This window comes from Haliotis rufescens, unplaced genomic scaffold (assembly GCF_023055435.1).
Source record: "Haliotis rufescens isolate VD_foot unplaced genomic scaffold, xgHalRufe1.0.p SCAF_22, whole genome shotgun sequence".
Classification (NCBI taxonomy): domain Eukaryota; kingdom Metazoa; phylum Mollusca; class Gastropoda; order Lepetellida; family Haliotidae; genus Haliotis; species Haliotis rufescens.
Genome location: NW_025963913.1, coordinates 13,383,599 through 13,403,202, shown reverse-complemented (window position 1 = coordinate 13,403,202; position 19,604 = coordinate 13,383,599). Strand labels below are relative to the sequence as shown.

The 19,604-nt window shown below is 43.9% G+C and overlaps 1 protein-coding gene and 1 long non-coding RNA gene across 2 annotated transcripts; one reads left to right on the top strand and one right to left on the bottom strand.

Moving 5' to 3' along the window:
• Positions 1 to 9,278: 9,278 nt before the first annotated feature.
• On the bottom strand, positions 9,279 to 12,810 carry LOC125383254 (adhesive plaque matrix protein-like). The gene is made up of 2 exons (XM_048401577.1): positions 12,793 to 12,810; positions 9,279 to 9,998 (listed from the first exon to the last, which is right to left on the bottom strand). Exons 1-2 carry the CDS (start codon positions 12,808 to 12,810, stop codon positions 9,279 to 9,281), a joined length of 738 nt encoding a protein of 245 aa, XP_048257534.1.
• Positions 12,811 to 14,617: 1,807 nt separating this feature from the next.
• On the top strand, positions 14,618 to 18,888 carry LOC124140103. The gene is made up of 2 exons (XR_006861872.2): positions 14,618 to 14,747; positions 14,895 to 18,888. It is a non-coding gene; the product is annotated as an uncharacterized LOC124140103 (long non-coding RNA).
• The last annotated feature ends 716 nt before the right edge of the window (positions 18,889 to 19,604 follow it).

Genomic DNA, 19,604 nt, shown 5'->3' with positions numbered 1-19,604 from the left:
CATCATCTACTACACAACTACATCATCTACTACACCACTACATCATCTACTACACCACTACATCATCTACTACACCACTACGCCATCTACTACACCACTACGCCATCTACTACACCACTACATCATCTACTACACCACTACATCATCTTCTACACCACAACATCATCTACTACACAACTACATCATCTACTACACCACTACGCCATCTACTACACCACTACATCTTCTACTACACAACTACATCATCTTCTACACCACAACATCATCTACTACACCACTACATCATCTACTACACCACTACATCATCAACTACACCACTACGCCATCTACTACACAACTACATCATCTACTACACCACTACATCATCTACTACACCACTACGCCATCTACTACACCACTACATCTTCTACTACACAACTACATCATCTTCTACACCACAACATCATCTACTACACAACTACATCATCTACTACACCACTACATCATCTACTACACCACTACATCATCAACTACACCACTACATCATCTTCTACACCACAACATCATCTACTACACCACTACATCATCAACTACACCACTACATCATCTTCTACACCACAACATCATCTACTACACCACTACGTCATCTACTACACTACTACATCATCTTCTACACCACTACATCATCTACTACACCACTACATCATCTACTAAACGACTACATCGTCTACTACACCACTACATCATCTTCTACACCACTACATCATCTACTACACCACTACGTCATCTACTACACTACTACATCATCTAAACTACATCATCTGCTACATTACTACATCATTTAATACACCACAACATCATCTACTACACTACTTCATCATCTCCTACACCATTGCACCATCTACCAACGACTGAAGATACTTAATAACAAGTGTAGCAACTATCAACATCTGTTCAAGTGACCTTAGTAAAACTGTGCTATCTACCACCAACGACTGAAGTGATCTCAATAACAGTGGGAAATATACCATCAAAGACTGAAACGACCTTAATTACAGTATGACAACTATCCATAACGACTGAAGCGTCGTACAGTGTGGCATCTATCAACACCGATTGACGTGACCAAATGTTCTAGTGACTCCATGCCGCAGTTTAATGTGGAAACCCGACCCAGAAACAGTATTATGACTCCGAGCCGACCAGTCCTTGCTTTATATCCTACCGGGCAGCAGCCCGTACACTTGATGCTTCCACACACACCCCTGTACACACAGCAGCCCGTACACTTGATGCTTCCACACACACCCCTGTACACACATCAACGCGTACACTTGATGCTTCCACATACACCCCTGTACACACATCAACGCGTACACTTGATGCTTCCACACACACCCCTGTACACACAGCAACGCGTACACTTGATGCTTCGACATACACCCCTGTACACACAGCAACCCGTACACTTGATGCTTCCACACACACCACTGTACACACAGCAACGCCTACACTTGATGCTTCCACACACACCCCTGTACACACTGCAACCCGTACACTTGATGCTTCCATACACAGCTCTGTACACACAGCAACGCCTACACTTGATGCTTCCACACACAGCTCTGTACACAGAGCAACGCCTACACTTGATGTTTCCACACACACCCCTGTACACACAGCAACCCGTACACTTGATGCTTCCATACACAGCTCTGTACACACAGCAACGCCTACACTTGATGCTTCCACACACAGCTCTGTACACAGAGCAACGCCTACACTTGATGCTTCCACACACACCCCTGTACACACAGTAACCCAAACAATTGCGGCCTCCACACACAGCTCTGTACACACAGCAACGCCTACACTTGATGCTTCCACACACACCCCTGTACACACAGCAACCCGTACACTTGATGCTTCCACATACACCCCTGTACACACAGCAACCCGTACACTTGATGCTTCCACACACAGCTCTGTACACACTGCAACCCATACACTTGCGGCCTCCACACACAGCTCTGTACACACTGCAACCCATACACTGGCGGCCTCCACACACAGCTCTGTACACACTGCAACCCATACACTTCCGGCCTCGACACAGCTTCACACTCGGTCCTGTACACACAACAGCCCGTATTCTTGCGGCCTCTCCCGCTGCTTGGCTGTGCCTATAATGTTTTCTGAATGATTTTGGCAACATATTCGAGCCTATCCCGAGGCATAACAAGTTATTCATTCAAGAGTAAAAGGGGATCCAAAAATAGCCAATAAATAATTCATGTATTCTGACCACAACGCAATCTTTAATCTCATATGAAGTCTAATTTCACGTGTCGTCATTTTCTCATCTGGGCTACGATTTTCTTCATGGCTCTCATTACCAACGAATGCTATTATTCATTATGATTTTATCCAAGTTATTGTATTGGTTCCATCACAATGATTGAAACCGAAACTGAAATTGCACTCTTCCGGCACATAAAGCTCGTGAAATACCCTCTTCCCCGTCACCATCCATCACTGTACGTGACTCAGTCACCCCGTCCCGTGACTAAGTGTTGCCCCGTCGTTCCGTCGTCCTTATGTCGGCCCTTGATACACATTGTGGCACACTCATGAGAGAGAGAGAGAGAGAGAGAGAGAGAGAGAGAGAGAGAGAGAGAGAGAGCATTGGGCATATAATTTAAAAGTAACGTCCAGCCGTAAGGCTAATGCAACTCAATAAGACGCTAAAACACAGAACATAAAACATAGGAAAGGTAATGTTCGTACCCTGAACAAAACAATAATAACCATGGTAATATACACAATGCTTTCTGATGAATATGCTAACAATCGTATATAAGAAAAGTTAAAAATTAAAACCTTTTTTCCCCGTTTCAGTTTTACTGCTGAAATTTTGGGAGTGCCAGACTTGCATGGGGAGATGAGCTACGTTTGGGTTGATCGTGGAGGAAAGGTCCCCATAATCTACTTCCTTGTCTTGAGACGGCGAATTGGGGACATTCGGACATTTAAAAATAGTGTTGATTACCAACACAGTGTTGATGAATATTATCATGACAATCATTTTCATCACTGTAATTGTTTTTTTATAATATGTCGTAGGAATATCAGAATGTCGTCATGAATAATGGAAAGGAATGCCATTGCGTATTCAAAACTCCTACCAGAGACCCTGTAGAATCACGCAGTACTGGTTGCCATAGGATACATGTTCGCGTACCTCCAGTATGAGTTACATTTTCTTCTAATGTGTATGTCTTTCTACGACTCGTAGTGTTATTCTGTGTCACAATACATTCGCTGTCCGTCATCCATGTGTCACTTAATGAAACCAGAGAGAAGTTACACACACTGCCCCGTGGACGCGTCTAGTTGACTGACATTTAGTCCCAGAAATACAGTTATCTCATTTGAAGATATATATCTACTAAATAAAAATAATATAATCCAAAAGGAGACCAGAACAGAAAGAGCCGAGGCAATCATTCTAGACTTGAGTTCGACTCCTTGTTTAATTTATTCTCTGAGGTCATGGAGACAGACTAATCGTCCAGCTGTATGCGCGTGTAAAGTCAGACTGGGTCAAAGGCTTTTAAGGAAAGAACCAAACTTGCATACTTTTCAAGTTCTACTTATTTCAATCAAATGGCCACCGAGTTCATTCACTATGATAAATGACACGACCTTTTGCAATGAAGAGCCACGCTGACCTTTGCTCGAACGAGACATGTATGAAATATATATGTAGATGTGAGCCCTCGCATCCCCCGGATATCGTTAGAAGCAAAAATTCAAGCGTGGTTGAACAGAAATGTCGATCTCTGAAGAAGATCAAAGTTTAGCAGCACTTCCCCCTCGCCAAATGTCGCTGTCAGTAAATGACAAGGGCAGGTTGTCTGATGCACCCTGCACCGCCATGCTGTCATATAGACAGTCTGCTGACGGACGGCGTTGACTAACGCAACTGTCAAGTTCCCGAACAACGTCATATATCACGTCCTCCCAATCTCACGTTCGGCTTCATCCGGAAGCTGAAGTTTATACTGTATACCTTATACTCGTTACTACCCGTAGGACCCGTGAAGATCCGGGGTAGAATAGGTCTTCAGCAACCCATGCTTGCTGTAAAAGGCGATTATTCTTGTCGTAAGAGGCGACTAACGGGATCGGGTGGTCAGGCACACTGACTGGGTTGATGTATGTCATAGTATCCCAAATGCATAGATGTCACGGTGTCAATCACTAGTTTGCCTGGTCCAGACTCGATTATCGACTGCCGACATATAGTAAGAGAGTGAGTATTGTTTTACGCCACTTTTAGCAATATCCCAGCAATATCACGGCGGGAGACGGGAGAATATAATTCACACATTGTACCCATGTCGGGAATCGAACCCGAGTCGAGCGAACGCTTTAACCACAAGACTACCCGACCGCCCCCGCCGTCATATAGTTGTAATATTGTTTAGTGCGGCGTTAAACAACAGACAGACAAACAAACAAACAAACAAACAGACAATATACTCATGGCACAACACTTATACTATACATGCCTTATACTCATGGTTGTTTGTTTGTTTGTTTGTTGTTTAACGCCGCACTTATACTCATGGGACCCTAGGTTTTTTAGGTAGTCATGTTTTGTTTTGTTTTTCATTTTTAGGGGCTGAGATTTTGTTTCCTTCTGAAAAGAGAGCTGAGATTTGTTTACGGCACATTTCATATTCAACTTATAGAAAGAATGTTACAATTTTCTCACTATTCACTAAAACATAATAACTGTATAGATAAAGGTGATTTTGAAACAGAACAATGAACATAGCAGAATAATAAAGCATTTTATCAAATAATAAATAAAAGACCATTTGTTACCTCACCTTGTGTAGCAAAACCCAGTCAGCTTGACATGTTGGTACTCACACCTACTGGAGGAATGTACCTTTCAACTACTAAGATTGTGAATGATGGACATAAGTAGCATAGCTTTTGATGTATATGACGAAAAAAAGAAACGCTACCAACTGAAAGTTGGACACGTTGGGTCCAAACCCCGAATAGTGTTACAAAATGGTTGAGAATCATTCGCCCAAACACAACCACAACAGTTTGCTTAGGAATGCACCTGCTACATTACCCCGGTCCGTGGAACTTGAGTCATGCAAGCCTACACAGATATGGATATAATAGTCACAAATAACTTGCTGAGAGTAATGGTACTGAAAAAACACGCCATTGGTCTGATACATCAAGAAGCAACGCATGACCGCGTTGCAAGGAGTGTTGGCTACAGCCGAATGACAGCCACCAGGTTGATGGTCCGTTATAGGCACACTGGGTGGACGGGAGAAAAGCGATACTTCATCGTCGACGTCGTTGTTGAGGAGGCGGCCTTGGCCGACGTCATGACTAGCCATACATCATAACAATACCCCTAAACGTCGTGGAGCCTTTTTCCCGAAAAGCATTTGAAAAATATTGAAAGTCCAAGTACACAGTAAAATGCATTTCTCTAATCATAAAGACAAGTTTTTGCCTCAGATTGGTCAGATGCCATCTGACTATCACACTATATCAAGACAAACCTAGCCGAAACATCGATCTAACGTTGACGTGTCCATCAACACCACCGTTGCTGCCATCACGTACATAACCCAGCTGCTCCAGACAGCGCTTTCTCATACCCTTTGAATGTCAAAATCGATGTACACCAAAAGAACGGTACATTTCCAAGAACATTCGGCATAACCTTAAGTTTGACCTTAACGAGTGTATTCAACACTGTTTGTTTGTTGTTGAACTCCGCCCCACTCGGCAATAGTCCAGCTATATGACGGCGCTGTGTAAATAATCGAGTCTGGACCAGGAAATCCAGTGATTGAGCATCGAGCCACGCAATTGGGATACGATGACATGCATCAACCAAGTCAGCGAGCCTGACAAATCGATCCCGTTAGTCGCCTGTTACGACAAGCATAGTCGCCTTTTAATGCAAGCATGGGTTGCTGAAGACCTATTCTAACCCGGATCTTCAAGGGTGGTGTATCCCCCATGACTGTTTTATCGCGAATTGTTTGAGCTGTATTACAGCTGTATAATCTACAACTACCATATCTCAATCTGTCCGGCGATATGTAAATAGCATTAAGCCTGACACTTTAGGCCTGTTGATATACTGGACGGAATGATCCACTTCAACATATTTCGAAGACGTTTATGCAGAAAGTGATAGATGAGGGGTTATATCTTCGCAACTAATTAAGATGGTGATAGATTTAACGTTTTCATCATGGAGATTATTTCAAGCCGGGTAAGAGCAGAGACTTTTATGGATGTTGATTAATAACGTTTCGGTGAAGCAGCACCTAATTAATTAGCAGCATTACACTGGTCAGATTACCATGACACCAACCTCCCACATTGGGGAGACCACATACGGGTCTTTACAGACCTATTGGACAGAGGAAATTGTATTCATCCCCTGGGATGCTGCTTGGGAGGGTTATCGATTGTTGACCGCCCTTATATCCCCGGACATGTACTCACGTAAATTAAAAAGGCTACCTTCACTGTCATACACACGGCTAGAACATGGCTCGGCCAATCTACTCTTCTGTTTGACGATGGGCTGGCGGACGGCTTTGGGTCATTTGGATGTCCGGGCAGCGATATGGGAACCCTGTCCTGTTTCCTTGCTGTCAGTGACAATATATTGTTGCAAGCGGGAACTGCTGCTCGGGCTGGGTACTCCAGGGGTTCCCCGACATACATTGTTGGCCTCCGCAGCCTGATTCAATGGCCTGGTCTTGTATCGACGAACAGTAGCTGTGGGTTTATTACTAGGTCGCCATTGATGTGTCGTAAGATGAAGGAAGGTGAGCGTGCCATCAATAAAGTTGCAGAGCTTCGAGCTGGTCTGTTTCATTACTTGTTAATGGCAGTTCTGTCGGTAGTGTAGGGTTACTGGCCTCAGCGTGTACCACCTCAACTATTGGTAAATGGCTGTGGGTTACTGGCCTCAGCGTGTACCACCTCAACTGTTGGTAAATGGCTGTGGGTTACTGGCCTCAGCGTGTACCTCCTCAACTGTTGGTAAATGACTGTGATTTACTGGTCTCAGCGTGTACCACCTCAACCTTTGGTAAATGACTGTGATTTACTGGTCTCAGCGTGTACCACCTCAACTGTTGGTAAATGACTGTGATTTACTGGTCTCAGCGTGTACCACCTCAACTGTTGGTAAATGACTGTGATTTACTGGTCTCAGCGTGTACCACCTCAACTGTTGGTAAATGACTGTGATTTACTGGTCTCAGCGTGTACCACCTCAACTATTGGTGAGTGGGTGTGGGTTACTGGCCTCAGCGTGTACCACCTCAACTATTGGTGAGTGGGTGTGTGTACTGGCTTCAGCGTGTACCACCTCAACTATTGGTGAGTGGGTGTGTGTACTGGCTTCAGCGTGTACCACCTCATCTATTGGTGAGTACCTGTGGGTTACTGGTCTCAATTTAAAACAAAAGACAAATATAGAAGTGGAAAAAAAGTTTTCGCGTTTTAGGATATTTTCTCAATATAAGTAAATAGTTTTACGAGGTGTGTTTATCTAAATGTGTAGACTAGATGAAACACATATATAACTCTTTGAATGGACAGTGTAAGATGTGACGAATCAGCAGTTTAAGAGTGTACACTATCCACTGTGTTCAACACAGGCATCTCTTTCAACATATTGTTGAAGGAAAGAGTTCATGCCGTGACAGTGCAAAGCTTGACATGCCTTGCTTTTGCTTGGCTGGCACACTGTCTTTGTGTGTTTCAACACAGGAGTTCTTTCAAAAAATCAGTGACAGGATCTTAACGTCTTGTGACTGAGGTCGCCCGGAATTGTTTTGCCCATACAAAGTTCAGTTGAAATGATGTTCAATGTAACTACATCCCACCTTGAGGTGAGAAGTGAGTACCACCCCAGGGACGCAGGATTTGACTTTACGCGCTGTGTTTGTTTGTTTGATGTTTAACGCTGCACTCAGCAATATTCCAGCGATGTAACGGTGGCCTGTTAACAAACGAGTCTGGACCAGACAATCCGGTGATTGAAACCATGAGCATGGATCCACGCAAATGGGAAACGATGACATGTATCAATAGCGAGCCTGACCACCCAATCCCGTTAGTCACCTCTTACGGCAAGGATGGGTTGCTGAAGACCTATTCTATCATCATGGGTTTACACGCTGTGTCTATGTTTGGTATCGAGCTCGGGTCGGGGAGTGACGAGGAAACACACAAGAGTTGCCTGAGATGTCAGGTATTGTCACAGTGTCACCCACGCCTTGGTGTAGAGACACGGAGGTACTGTGCATCGAGGCAGGAACTAGCTGTAGGGGGTAATGGAACCACATTGGCACTTTCACATCCATTAGGACTATATTACCACAAGGAATGGTTTCCCAACCGCCCTAACGTACTAAACCCGCATCTTTAATTCCGGAGGGCACAGGGCACAACTCTTTATTCTAATCACATTGCTCAATATGCATCCTATACTCGCAAAGGAGTTTCTTTGTAGGTTAGTCGGTCGAATTCGTTTTCATGTTTTTGTCTCATCAAGGCAACTAGTGAGAATGGAGAATGGTCCTGGCGGCGATACGTTGTTTACAATGACAACTCTCCACAAATAAAGGCGCACTGGTACTGAAGTTTCGCACTGTGGGACCATGCAAATAGCAGGTTTTCAATCAAGGGAGATTGATTTTCGAGCGGTATATTTGCATGTGCGTCGTGAGGCGGATGGCTGGATGATAGAGCAACAAGTCGGGTTGCACAGCCCCGGGGCCCTTCAGCCTACACTTCGTGTCTTCAGTCTGATGTGCACAAACACTATATTAAAACTAGGGAGAGAGTTTCGCACGTTTTGCTCGCCATGGAGTTTTGGTAACGGAAAAAACGGTTTCCTCTATATCTTATTGATGATGACGCTGACAGGACCAGTGTAATAACTGCAGCAAGGATTAATGTTCGAATAAATGTATATCATTACTGATTCTAAATGTGGTGCTGGTTCCATTCTCATATGCAAGGTCAATTTGCTGCAGGAGTTGCTTATATTATCAAGGACCTTTCCATGGAGTTATTAAGAGTTATGCAATTATTTTAATTACTAAATTTGTAGTCATCACCAAACATGTGCGCGACATAAGTAGCCTTTCTATTAAAATAACCTGAACAACTCACTGAAACATATGATTGATTGACTTCGTGTGAAACGTCTGGTAGTCTCAGGGGAAAGGGGCGGTAGGGTAGTCTGGTGGATTAGTCTGGTGAGGGAGTTTGGTGGAGTAGTCTGTTGGGGTAGTCTTGTGGGTAGTTTGGTGGAGTAGTCTGTTGGGTAGTCTGGAGGGTAGTCTGGTGGTGTAGTCTGGTGGGTAGTCTGGTGGTGTAGTCTGGTGGGATAGTCTGGTGGTGTAGTCTGGTGGGTAGTTTGGTGGAGTAGTCTGTTGGGGTAGTCTGTTGGGGTAGTCTGGTGGGTAGTCTGGTGGGTAGTCTGTTGGGGTAGTCTGGTGGGTAGTCTGGTGGGTAGTCTGGTGGAGTAGTCTGTTGGGGTAGTCTGGTGAGGTAGTCTGGTGGAGTAGTCTGTTGGGGTAGTCTGGTGGGTAGTCTGGTGGAGTAGTCTGTTGGGGTAGTCTGGTGAGTAGTCTGGTGGGTAGTCTGGTGGGGTAGTCTGGTGGTGTAGTCTGGTGGGTAGTCTGGTGGTGTAGTCTGGTGGAGTAGTCTGTTGGGGTAGTCTGGTGGGTAGTCTGGTGGGTAGTCTGGTGGGGTAGTCTGGTGGTGTAGTCTGGTGGGTAGTCTGGTGGGTAGTCTGGTGGGTAGTTTGGTGGATTAGTCTGTTGGGGTAGTCTGTTGGGTAGTCTGGTGGTGTAGTCTGGTGGTGTAGTCTGGTGGAGTAGTCTGTTGGGGTAGTCTGGTGGGTAGTCTGGTGGGTAGTCTGGTGGGGTAGTCTGTTGGTGTAGTCTGGTGGGTAGTCTGTTGGGGTAGTCTGTTGGGGTAGTCTGGTGGTGTAGTCTGGTGGTGTAGTCTGGTGGGGTAGTCTGGTGGTGTTGTCTGGTGGGGTAGTCTGTTGGGTAGTCTGGTGGGGTAGTCTGGTGAGGTAGTCTGATGGGTAGTCTGGTGGGTAGTCTGTTGGGGTAGTCTGGTGGTGTAGTCTGGTGGTGTAGTCTGGTGGTGTAGTCTGGTGGTGTAGTCTGGTGGGGTAGTCTGGTGGTGTTGTCTGGTGGGGTAGTCTGTTGGGTAGTCTGTTGGGGTAGTCTGGTGGGGTAGTCTGGTGGGTAGTCTGGTGGGTAGTCTGTTGGGGTAGTCTGGTGGTGTAGTCTGGTTGGGTAGTCTGGTGGGGTAGTCTTGTGGTGTAGTATGATGGGTAGTCTGGTGAGGTAGTCTGATTGGTAGTCTGGTGGTGTAGTCTGGTGGGTTGTCTGGTGGGTAGTCTGTTGGGGTAGTTTGGTGGGGTAGCCTGATGGGTAGTCTGGTGGGGTAGTTTGGTGGGGTAGCCTGTTGGGGTAGTGTGGTGGGTAGCCTGTTAGGTAGTCTGGTGGGATAGTCTGGTGGGGTAGCCTGGTGGGTAGTCTGGTGGTGTAGTCTGTTGGGGTAGTCTGGTGGGTAGTCTGGTGGGTAGTCTGGTGGGGTAGTCTGGTGGTGTAGTCTGGTGGGTAGTCTGGTGGGTAGTCTGGTGGTGTAGTCTGGTGGGGTAGTCTGGTGGTGTAGTCTGGTGGGGTAGTATGATGGGTAGTCTGGTGAGGTAGTCTGATGGGTAGTCTGGTGGTGTAGTCTGGTGGGTTGTCTGGTGGGTAGTCTGGTGGGGTAGTTTGGTGGGGTAGCCTGATGGGGTAGTCTGGTGGGGTAGTTTGGTGGGGTAGCCTGTTGGGGTAGTGTGGTGGGTAGCCTGTTAGGTAGTCTGGTGGGGAAGTCTGGTGGGGTAGTCTGGTTGGGTAGTGTGGTGTGTAGCCTGGTGGGTAGTTTGGTGGGTAGCTTGGTGGGGTAATCTGGTGGGGTAGTCTGATGGGTAGCCTGGTGGGGTAGTCTGGTGGGGAAGTCTGGTGGGGTAGTCTGGTGGGGTAGTCTGATGGGTAGCCTGGTGGGGTAGTCTGGTGGGGTAGTCTGGTGGGGTAGTATGATGGGTAGTCTGGTGAGGTAGTCTGATGGGTAGTCTGGTGGGGTAGTCTGTTGGTGTAGTCTGGTGGGTAGTCTGTTGGGGTAGTCTGTTGGGGTAGTCTGGTGGAGTAGTCTGGTGGGGTAGTCTGGTGGGGTAGTCTGGTGGGGTAGCCTGGTGGGGTAGCCTGGTTGGGTAGTCTGGTGGAGTAGTCTGGTGGGGAAGTCTGGTGGGGAAGTCTGGTGGGGTAGTCTGGTGGAGTAGTCTGGTGGGGTAGTCTGGTGGGGTAGTCTGGTGGGGAAGTCTGGTGGGGTAGTCTGTTGGGTAGTCTGGTGGGGAAGTCTGGTGGGGTAGTCTGGTGGGGTAGTCTGGTGGGGTAGTCTGGTGGAGTAGTCTGGTGGGGTAGTCTGGTGGGGTAGTCTGGTGGGGTAGTCTGGTGGAGTAGTCTGGTGGGGTAGTCTGGTGGAGTAGTCTGGTGGGGTAGTCTGGTGGGGAAGTCTGGTGGGGTAGTCTGGTGGAGTAGTCTGGTGGGGTAGTCTGGTGGAGTAGTCTGGTGGGGTAGTCTGGTGGGGTAGTCTGGTGGAGTAGTCTGGTGGGGTAGTCTGGTGGAGTAGTCTGGTGGGGTAGTCTGGTGGGGAAGTCTGGTGGGGTAGTCTGGTGGAGTAGTCTGGTGGGGTAGTTTGGTTGAGAAGTTTGGTGGGGTAGCCTGGTGGGGTAGTTTATTTCACTGTGACAACTTTTCCACTGTTCGCCACATGATAATGTTCATGAATCAGACAGTCATGTTCTTGAGTGAGCAGTGGATATAGAGATATTTCAACTTACTAGAAACTGTCATTTCAGAGCTAAATATTGCTATTTGGTGGTTATATTGGATTTATGCAAATGATTGAGCATTCTACACGCAGCCTTTAGTCTGTTTACCCCACTGTAGAAGTTGAAATCACTCAAATAGGTCATCAGAGACCATCAGTGTATTGATATTCCATGTCTATCATCAATCTCTTGGTGACAATCGTGGATTTTAAGTCGAGCAGGGGGTTCTGGTGACGGGGTTCAAATCTAAACGTTTTCACTATACTTCAGTGAGTTAGTGTGACAAGCTTATAAGCATATAAGTCCACTGTTTAGAGTTAAAGTATTCCGCAATCTGAACACATATTTAGGAAACATGTCGGCCATCATGAAATTGGCGGCCATCTTAACTTTTTGTAGATATGTCAGCAGTTCAAAACGTTCAGTAGCTCTGTGAATATCTTTTTCAGAAACATAGTATGGCTATTTTGCAAAACAACACATGCATTTTTCATAAATAGATTGGACCTCATCTAAAATATGGAAAATATATTGATAAAAGGGGGTCATATTGGTTTATACAAATTAGACATATTTCTCAAAGTGTGGTTGCTCGGGACTTTTTTAGCTTGCTGTTTTGGGGATCTTGTAGAAATGCATTGTTGTGAAATAAATTATGTTGTAATTTGTTCCTAGTAAAACCTTATTTTGCTTGGACAAAAAGGGATATATAGAATCACAAGATAAGTCAGTGGTACATTCTTCGTGCTCTATGATTATTTAAACGGTAATTTGTTTCTTTAACTAGCGAGCAGACGACATCTTGCATCACATCCGCCATCTTTTGTGCCTACCGTGGTCTTCTGCTGCATGATTACCACGAGATAGTATCTACAAATGAGAGGACGAGGAGTGTGCCGAGTTCGATGTTGCGTGAGGGCTGATAATCAGAGTCGTCTGCTGTCAGTCACGTGACCCTGGACGCTCGGACCCGCACTTCATACAACACTTATCTCTGACCACTGCTGACACGTTCGGATCATAACAGTGATTCCCAGGCGAGATGCGGGTCGGGGGGAATTCCATGAGAATCGATGTCGGCTTTTCTTGTCAAGCAGCTGATTACTTGGCAATTTATTGCACCAACAGATGTCGAAGAAACAAGTTGGAAGCAGTATGGCTGTGATTGGAGTTGAAAGTATGCTAATATTAAAATGTCTAGATCCCGAGAGTGATCTCAGCTTCACGAATTTTGTAACTTTCCCATTTCATCTAAAATGCCTTTGTGAGCTCCCACAATGCACCGGTATCCGTTATCTGGTTATAGTGTTGTGTGTATCAGTTAGCTTGGGTTATGTTTAGGCTGGTGTAAATAAATGTTTTTAGGGTCTTTTGGAAATCCAGTATATTTTAACGTGTTTAAGATAATGTTATAAAAAATACGACTTTTTTGTTATCCCTAGGGCGGTCGGGTAGCCCAGTGGTTGAAGCCTTCGCACGTCACGCCGAAGACCCGGGTTCGATCCCCGACATGGGTACAATGTGTGAAGCCCATTTCAGGTGCCCCCCGACGTGATATTGCTGGAATATTGCTAAATGCGGCGTAAAATCAAACTCACTCACTCCCTGTTATCCTTATTTTTTGCTATCTACTTTTTGCGTATATTTAGGGTTGGATTGAAAATGTCATTTTGTCTTTGGTGAAGGGCTTCCTTGTCGGATTACATTCCTAGTGCATCCATCTGATGCACCATCCTACAACATACAATTATGTAAGTGCATATGATAAACTATTGGTAAAAATGTTCACTCGTCATGCGGAAGACCGGGTTCGAATCTAAAAATGAAAACCAATGTGTGAAATATGTTGTACTCAGTCGTCACTCACTCACTTACCCTTCCACCCACTCACTCACTCACTCACTCATATATGGTAACTCTAGCCCAAAATAGTTCCGACTGTCCTTATGTATTGATATACATGTAGTTTCACAAATCGTTTGATCCAAATGTATATTCAAGTATGTAACTCTCGACAGTCACAGCGCTTTGGTATCTTGTTTTAAACGGAACCCATGTAGATAAGCATTGGCCTAAAATACTTACAGTGGAATCTGCCCAAAACGGAATCCGGTTAATCCGGAGCCTTTTCAATACCGAACCAAATGTACTGTACTGAATTTACTTATTCATTTCCATGGTAAAGTTCGCTGTGTATAGTTTGAGTTAATAAACACTGCTGCACTTTACACATCCAGTATTGCCATGCGTCAGAGGACACTGAGGACTTTGTTATTCTATTTCAGCATGTATTTGTATGATAGGACGGAAAAAAATATATATGATCGATAACTCAATGTAGCTCTCAGATGATTGTTTATCTTTCAAGTGAAGTACGTGCGCGTGGTTAATTGGATGGAATGGCAACGCTTATACACATATTATGCATATTCATTGAAACTATATGATGTACGTGCGGAAACAATAACAAGGTAGTCTCGCTATATATGTTAATCGGACAGGGACTTCCATTGTGCGATAAGACTATAAAATGACGCACTAGCATCCCCTATCACTTATGTACAGAGCGATATGAAGATCAATATATAGACTGCTGTTACAAAATGAAAAAAGGGAAATATTATTCTATGCCTACGCATACATTATTGAACGATGCTGTGAACATATAGAGCAAATGTGGTATTATCCAACAAGTGTTTAATTGAAATACATCGATGCAGCGTGAAAGGGTGATCTTGTTGCAAGATTTTAATATCGCCCCTGACTCACCCTACCGAAACGTACAATGGTAAGATTCAATTTCATTTCCTCTCGCAAATCCCTTTGAAGTTGCGCCTGGTTAATCTTTCTCTGTGATGTCACTGTGCTGTTGTTTTATTTCCGTTTTAATTCCTGATAGTCTTTTGTATTTGATCTTTTATATTCTCCCGCTCAGACAAACACGGTCTTTGTCCCGAGAAGACACTGGAAGTTGGAAATGTCAGCACGGCACGGAAAGTGTGTGTGGGTGCAGTGGAGAGATTTACACCGTCCTGGGCCAATGTGAGGAGCTTGTCGTCACGCCGAAAACACTCCACAATGCAACAGTGCAATGGCGAGGGAGCTCACAGATCAATCTGACCTTGTTCTGTAGAGAGGACGCCGTTATTTGGTTGTCAGAATACAAATGTCTTAAACAATCGTAAGGATTTTCATAATTAAAAATGTATATCCGCTCAAAGATTTGATTATAAACAATCATCACAGTATCCGGTCCCCCGTGAAGAACCGTTAGCAGAAATTCTGTGAATCTTACTTGCAATTGGATCTACCACAGTATCAGAATTAGTTGTTTTTTTGGTTTTTTTCTCCTTTGATGACACCCACGAGCACGGGTATAGTGCTGCGCTTTCGGAGACTTTAATCGGGGATATTCTTGGGTTCGAAACCAGAAACAGCGGATTCTGGCATTTAAACATACATGAACATGTGTTGTGAGTTGCAGCGACGAATAGACCAGTGGGCTACTCCACCACCGACATGAGGCACCCATCACTGGGTTCATAAACATCCTTTTTGTCAAACTTTATAACTATAACGTTCTTTGTGTCTTCTGCACTGGTCAAACAAGTTGTAACTTGATTTTTGCGAAGTTTGTTTTCTCATTATTGAGCTAATGATCAGTCGTACAAAGGTCATTATTTCAGAATAAAGTGCCACTGCCTTGTTCATCCAAATTCAAGACGCCCGTAGATGTAGATGGACTGTCGTCTCTGCTGCCGCTAATTTGATCCATGGAGAATCGTTGTGGTAACGTTTACACAAAGGACCGATCTGACCATTGTTTAGCGACGAGATGGCTTGTGGACTTGTCAATGTTCCGTTCAGAAAGTCGTGTGCTCCAGCCAAGCTGCACGTGATCTCGCGAGAACTGCCCCTGTCGTCTGCCCCGTGCACGTGCACGTCAACGGTAGCGAAGAGAATCTGACAAACTCTGTGGCTAGATGTTCGGTGAAATGTCAGCTGTTCACGCAAGAATTAATACATTTGCACTTAAAGCGGTGGATTCAATAAACGCGATAATTGAACATCGGGTATCCTAAACTCTATCCACAATGCTCCACATTGAGATTGATAATCTAATGGTCGATAAGTACAAGATGGCTTTACCCACACAGCCCACAAACAAATCTGTTTCTCTGAATGAACCTAATATTCAAGTATTCATCAGAAATCGGATAATAGATAACATAGAAATACATGACGCAATATGGTTCCCCATGACACAAATACCCATAAGGCCATATCACAAAGTCGACTTGATTGCAACTGCTGGGGGCCTATAGATTCAGCCCCAAATGAAGCCCAGAAAATACCCCGTAATTACCATTGCTCTGCACGGTCACATGCTAATATTTCAGAAAAATGTAATTGGAGATCCAGAGCTGCACGTTCCAAGTCATCAAATACAAATACCCTCAAAGTATCGTTTTGAAGCATACAGATCATCTTGGTCAATGCATTCTCTTAGTGGCAGCTGTCATAAAGTGAGGGATGCCGAGATTGATGGTAGGATGTTTTATTTCGCCTCGCTGATCAAATCATAGCCCACTCATTATCAATCAGAACATATTTCTCAATACTTCCCTCTACACTGCTCAAGCTAATTTATTAGATCATAAGCACATGACAAAAGGCAGTCCTGGCACCCTCGCGCAGTGTGGAGTTTCACCAATAATCTGTATGGCTAGTACCCTTGAATAATGCTAGATCTAAAACATTAGATAATCCTTAGAGAATAAATCATTAATTATTAAATTGTCATCTCCATCCGCCTCACTTCCGCTAGAACATCCTGGCATCACTTTATTGTCTCCTACAGATGGCGACAGTCGCTTTGTGGGCCCCTGGTTACTTCACGTGATGAAATACACCATTCAGGTGGTCCTACCAAAGAATCATGTTTCATGTAAATCACATTTGCCTTGAACAGTTCGTTATTTTGAAAAAAAGAACTCTTTTTAAAAATTAAAAAAAGTTGCAGAAAAATCTAGTAAATCTACATCTACATCTGAATCTACCGGGAAGACTGGACATGCTAACCCTTGGCGACTACCTGCTGTCATCACTGATTTTCAGTGATCCATTCATATTACTTTCACCGCTATTTTGCCTTTTACGCCCAATGGATTATGTTTCGGAGACTGATTATTCTCTGGCGTTGACGTTTAATTATTACAGTGGCCATATCGATGTCTCACTTACATATGCCCGCCGTTGTCTCACAAGATTCGTATGGCTGCCAGCCCGTGGCTTGCTGGACTCTTGTATACAAATCTCAGGCAAGACTCTTATTGTTGTGGAAGTCCAGATTTCTTCCGTCTGAAAATTACAACATTGGTGGGTTCTTTTGATCATACATTACAAGACAATGAATAATTTTCGTTCTAAGACGATACCTAAATCTTGTGAGACTTGCGAAACAAAACGGATCGTTGTTAGGTTCGTCTATCCCTTAATATCAGCCCGTTCCCAGCCTTTAAAGATTACATGGGGTGAGATGTTCGTTTAAATATTATTGGCATGTGACATTCTTTGTATTTGTGGGATGATATGGACTTACTTCTACTTGGGATATCTGGTGGTATTCAAAGTGAAAATAACAGAAACTGGTCAAAGCACATCTAATAACGACTCGTCACGATATGGCTGAAATATTGCTGATGTGACGTTAAACTTACCTCACTCACTCTGATAACGAAGGTATGAGATACAATAATGTGGCGATTCCATGGTATAATCTATGTTGTTTTACCTATCAATTTTCTTTTCGAATTCTACATCTGCATATACACATGTTTCAATTTCAATTAATTTAAAACCAAAATAATTACTCTCCCGGTATCCTGTGATCATCTCCTACAGTTTCAGTGTCAAGTCCTCTACCAACATCATCTTTATCTAAATCTAATTCTTTCAGAAATATACAATGTAAACACCAGAGAACAACCAGTCTCGGCCGGATTATTATCTGCCGGAACCGATTCCACTCGGCGTAAAAGACAAAATAGCGGTGAAAACTTTACGAATGGGTTACTGAAAATATCTCTTTATGAATCAGATATAGTTAATCTCGATTTTCTCATCATCATCATCATCATCATCATCATCATCATCACCTCCCCCACCACCATTACCATCCTCCTCCTCCTCCTCCTCCTCATCATCATCATCATCATCGTCATGAACAACATCAATATCAGCAACTTCATCACCATCACCAGAATCATCAGCATTGTCATTATCAGTTGTATTTAAGTACATGTAAACCCACACGTTACCGTCTCTCCTGTGACACTATTGAATACACAATTAATGTGAAACTCTAGTGATAGGTCATCCCTGTAAACAGTTTTGTTCACCAGTTCCATCTGCGATATCATTGTATTCGGAAAAAATGCTTGCATGTTATGATGTTGCCAAGACGCACAATTTCTGGTAACCATCCGTATCTGTAATAATACAAATGGAATTCACGTCTATACCATGTGTTAAGTTGTCACTGCAAACACGTTTTGTTTGTTTACAAGCTCAATCTGAGAAATCTTCAAAAATAAAAGTAGTGTGTACATTAGCTGCTGGTAGAGAGATATTCATGTTTACCTCTTTTGATAGGGGTGGGCTAGCCCAGTGGTTAAAGTGTTCGCTCTTCACACCGAAGACCCGGGTTCGATTACCCACATGGGTAAAATGTGTGAAGCCCATTTCTGGTGTCCCCTGTCGTGATATTGCTGGAATATTGTTATATGCGGCGTAAAACCATACTCACTCACTCAGTACATCTTTTGATAAGCTATCATTAGTGTTTTCTGGTTAAGTGAGGTGGAGGTCAGCCCCCTTTCATGACGTATTGTTTGGACAAATGCCAAATAAAGCATCACACCACTGTGTATCTGTTTATATTTATTTAATAAACATGTCTTCAAATTGGATTATTTAGTTCTAATGATATTATATTTTGAAAACTACATAAGAAAACATTATTTAACACTAGAAGTTAGTTGCATACGTGTGATGACAAATGTAGTTAATGTTTGTGTTATTTTGCAAATCAAGAAATCAAAAATTGGTTTTTAAAGGGAACCTTTCTGGCCCAAATTGGAGTTTTTTTTATAAAGAAACAAACCATTTCACCTTCAATAAAAACATGTTGGATTTTGTAAACGCCCTTAACCGCGACCAGCCACAAGCGCGAGGAGTTTCTTGACAAATGGACGAAAGACTGTTTCGGCAGTTACCCGAGACTAGATGTTGTATGGCGTTCACGTTTTATCTTTCCAGAATTACCCCCACGTTCAGTTCTAACTCCCCTGAATGTTCATGATGCAATACTGAAGTCTGAATACTGAATAACTACTGTCAACGTCGGGTATATCTCCTGATTCTGTTGAAGAAATGCAAACACTATGTCATTTAAATCTGAAAGCTGCTGTCGCTATTAAGTAGCAACAACAACTACTACTACTACTACTACTACTGATCGCCTCCGTGGTCTAGTGATAGAGTGTCCTCTCGGATAGCGCAAGGTCCGGAGTTTTCATTCCCGGCCGCATCAAATCAAAAGACGTTAAAAGATATGTGTTGTTACCCTGCCTGGCTCTCGGCG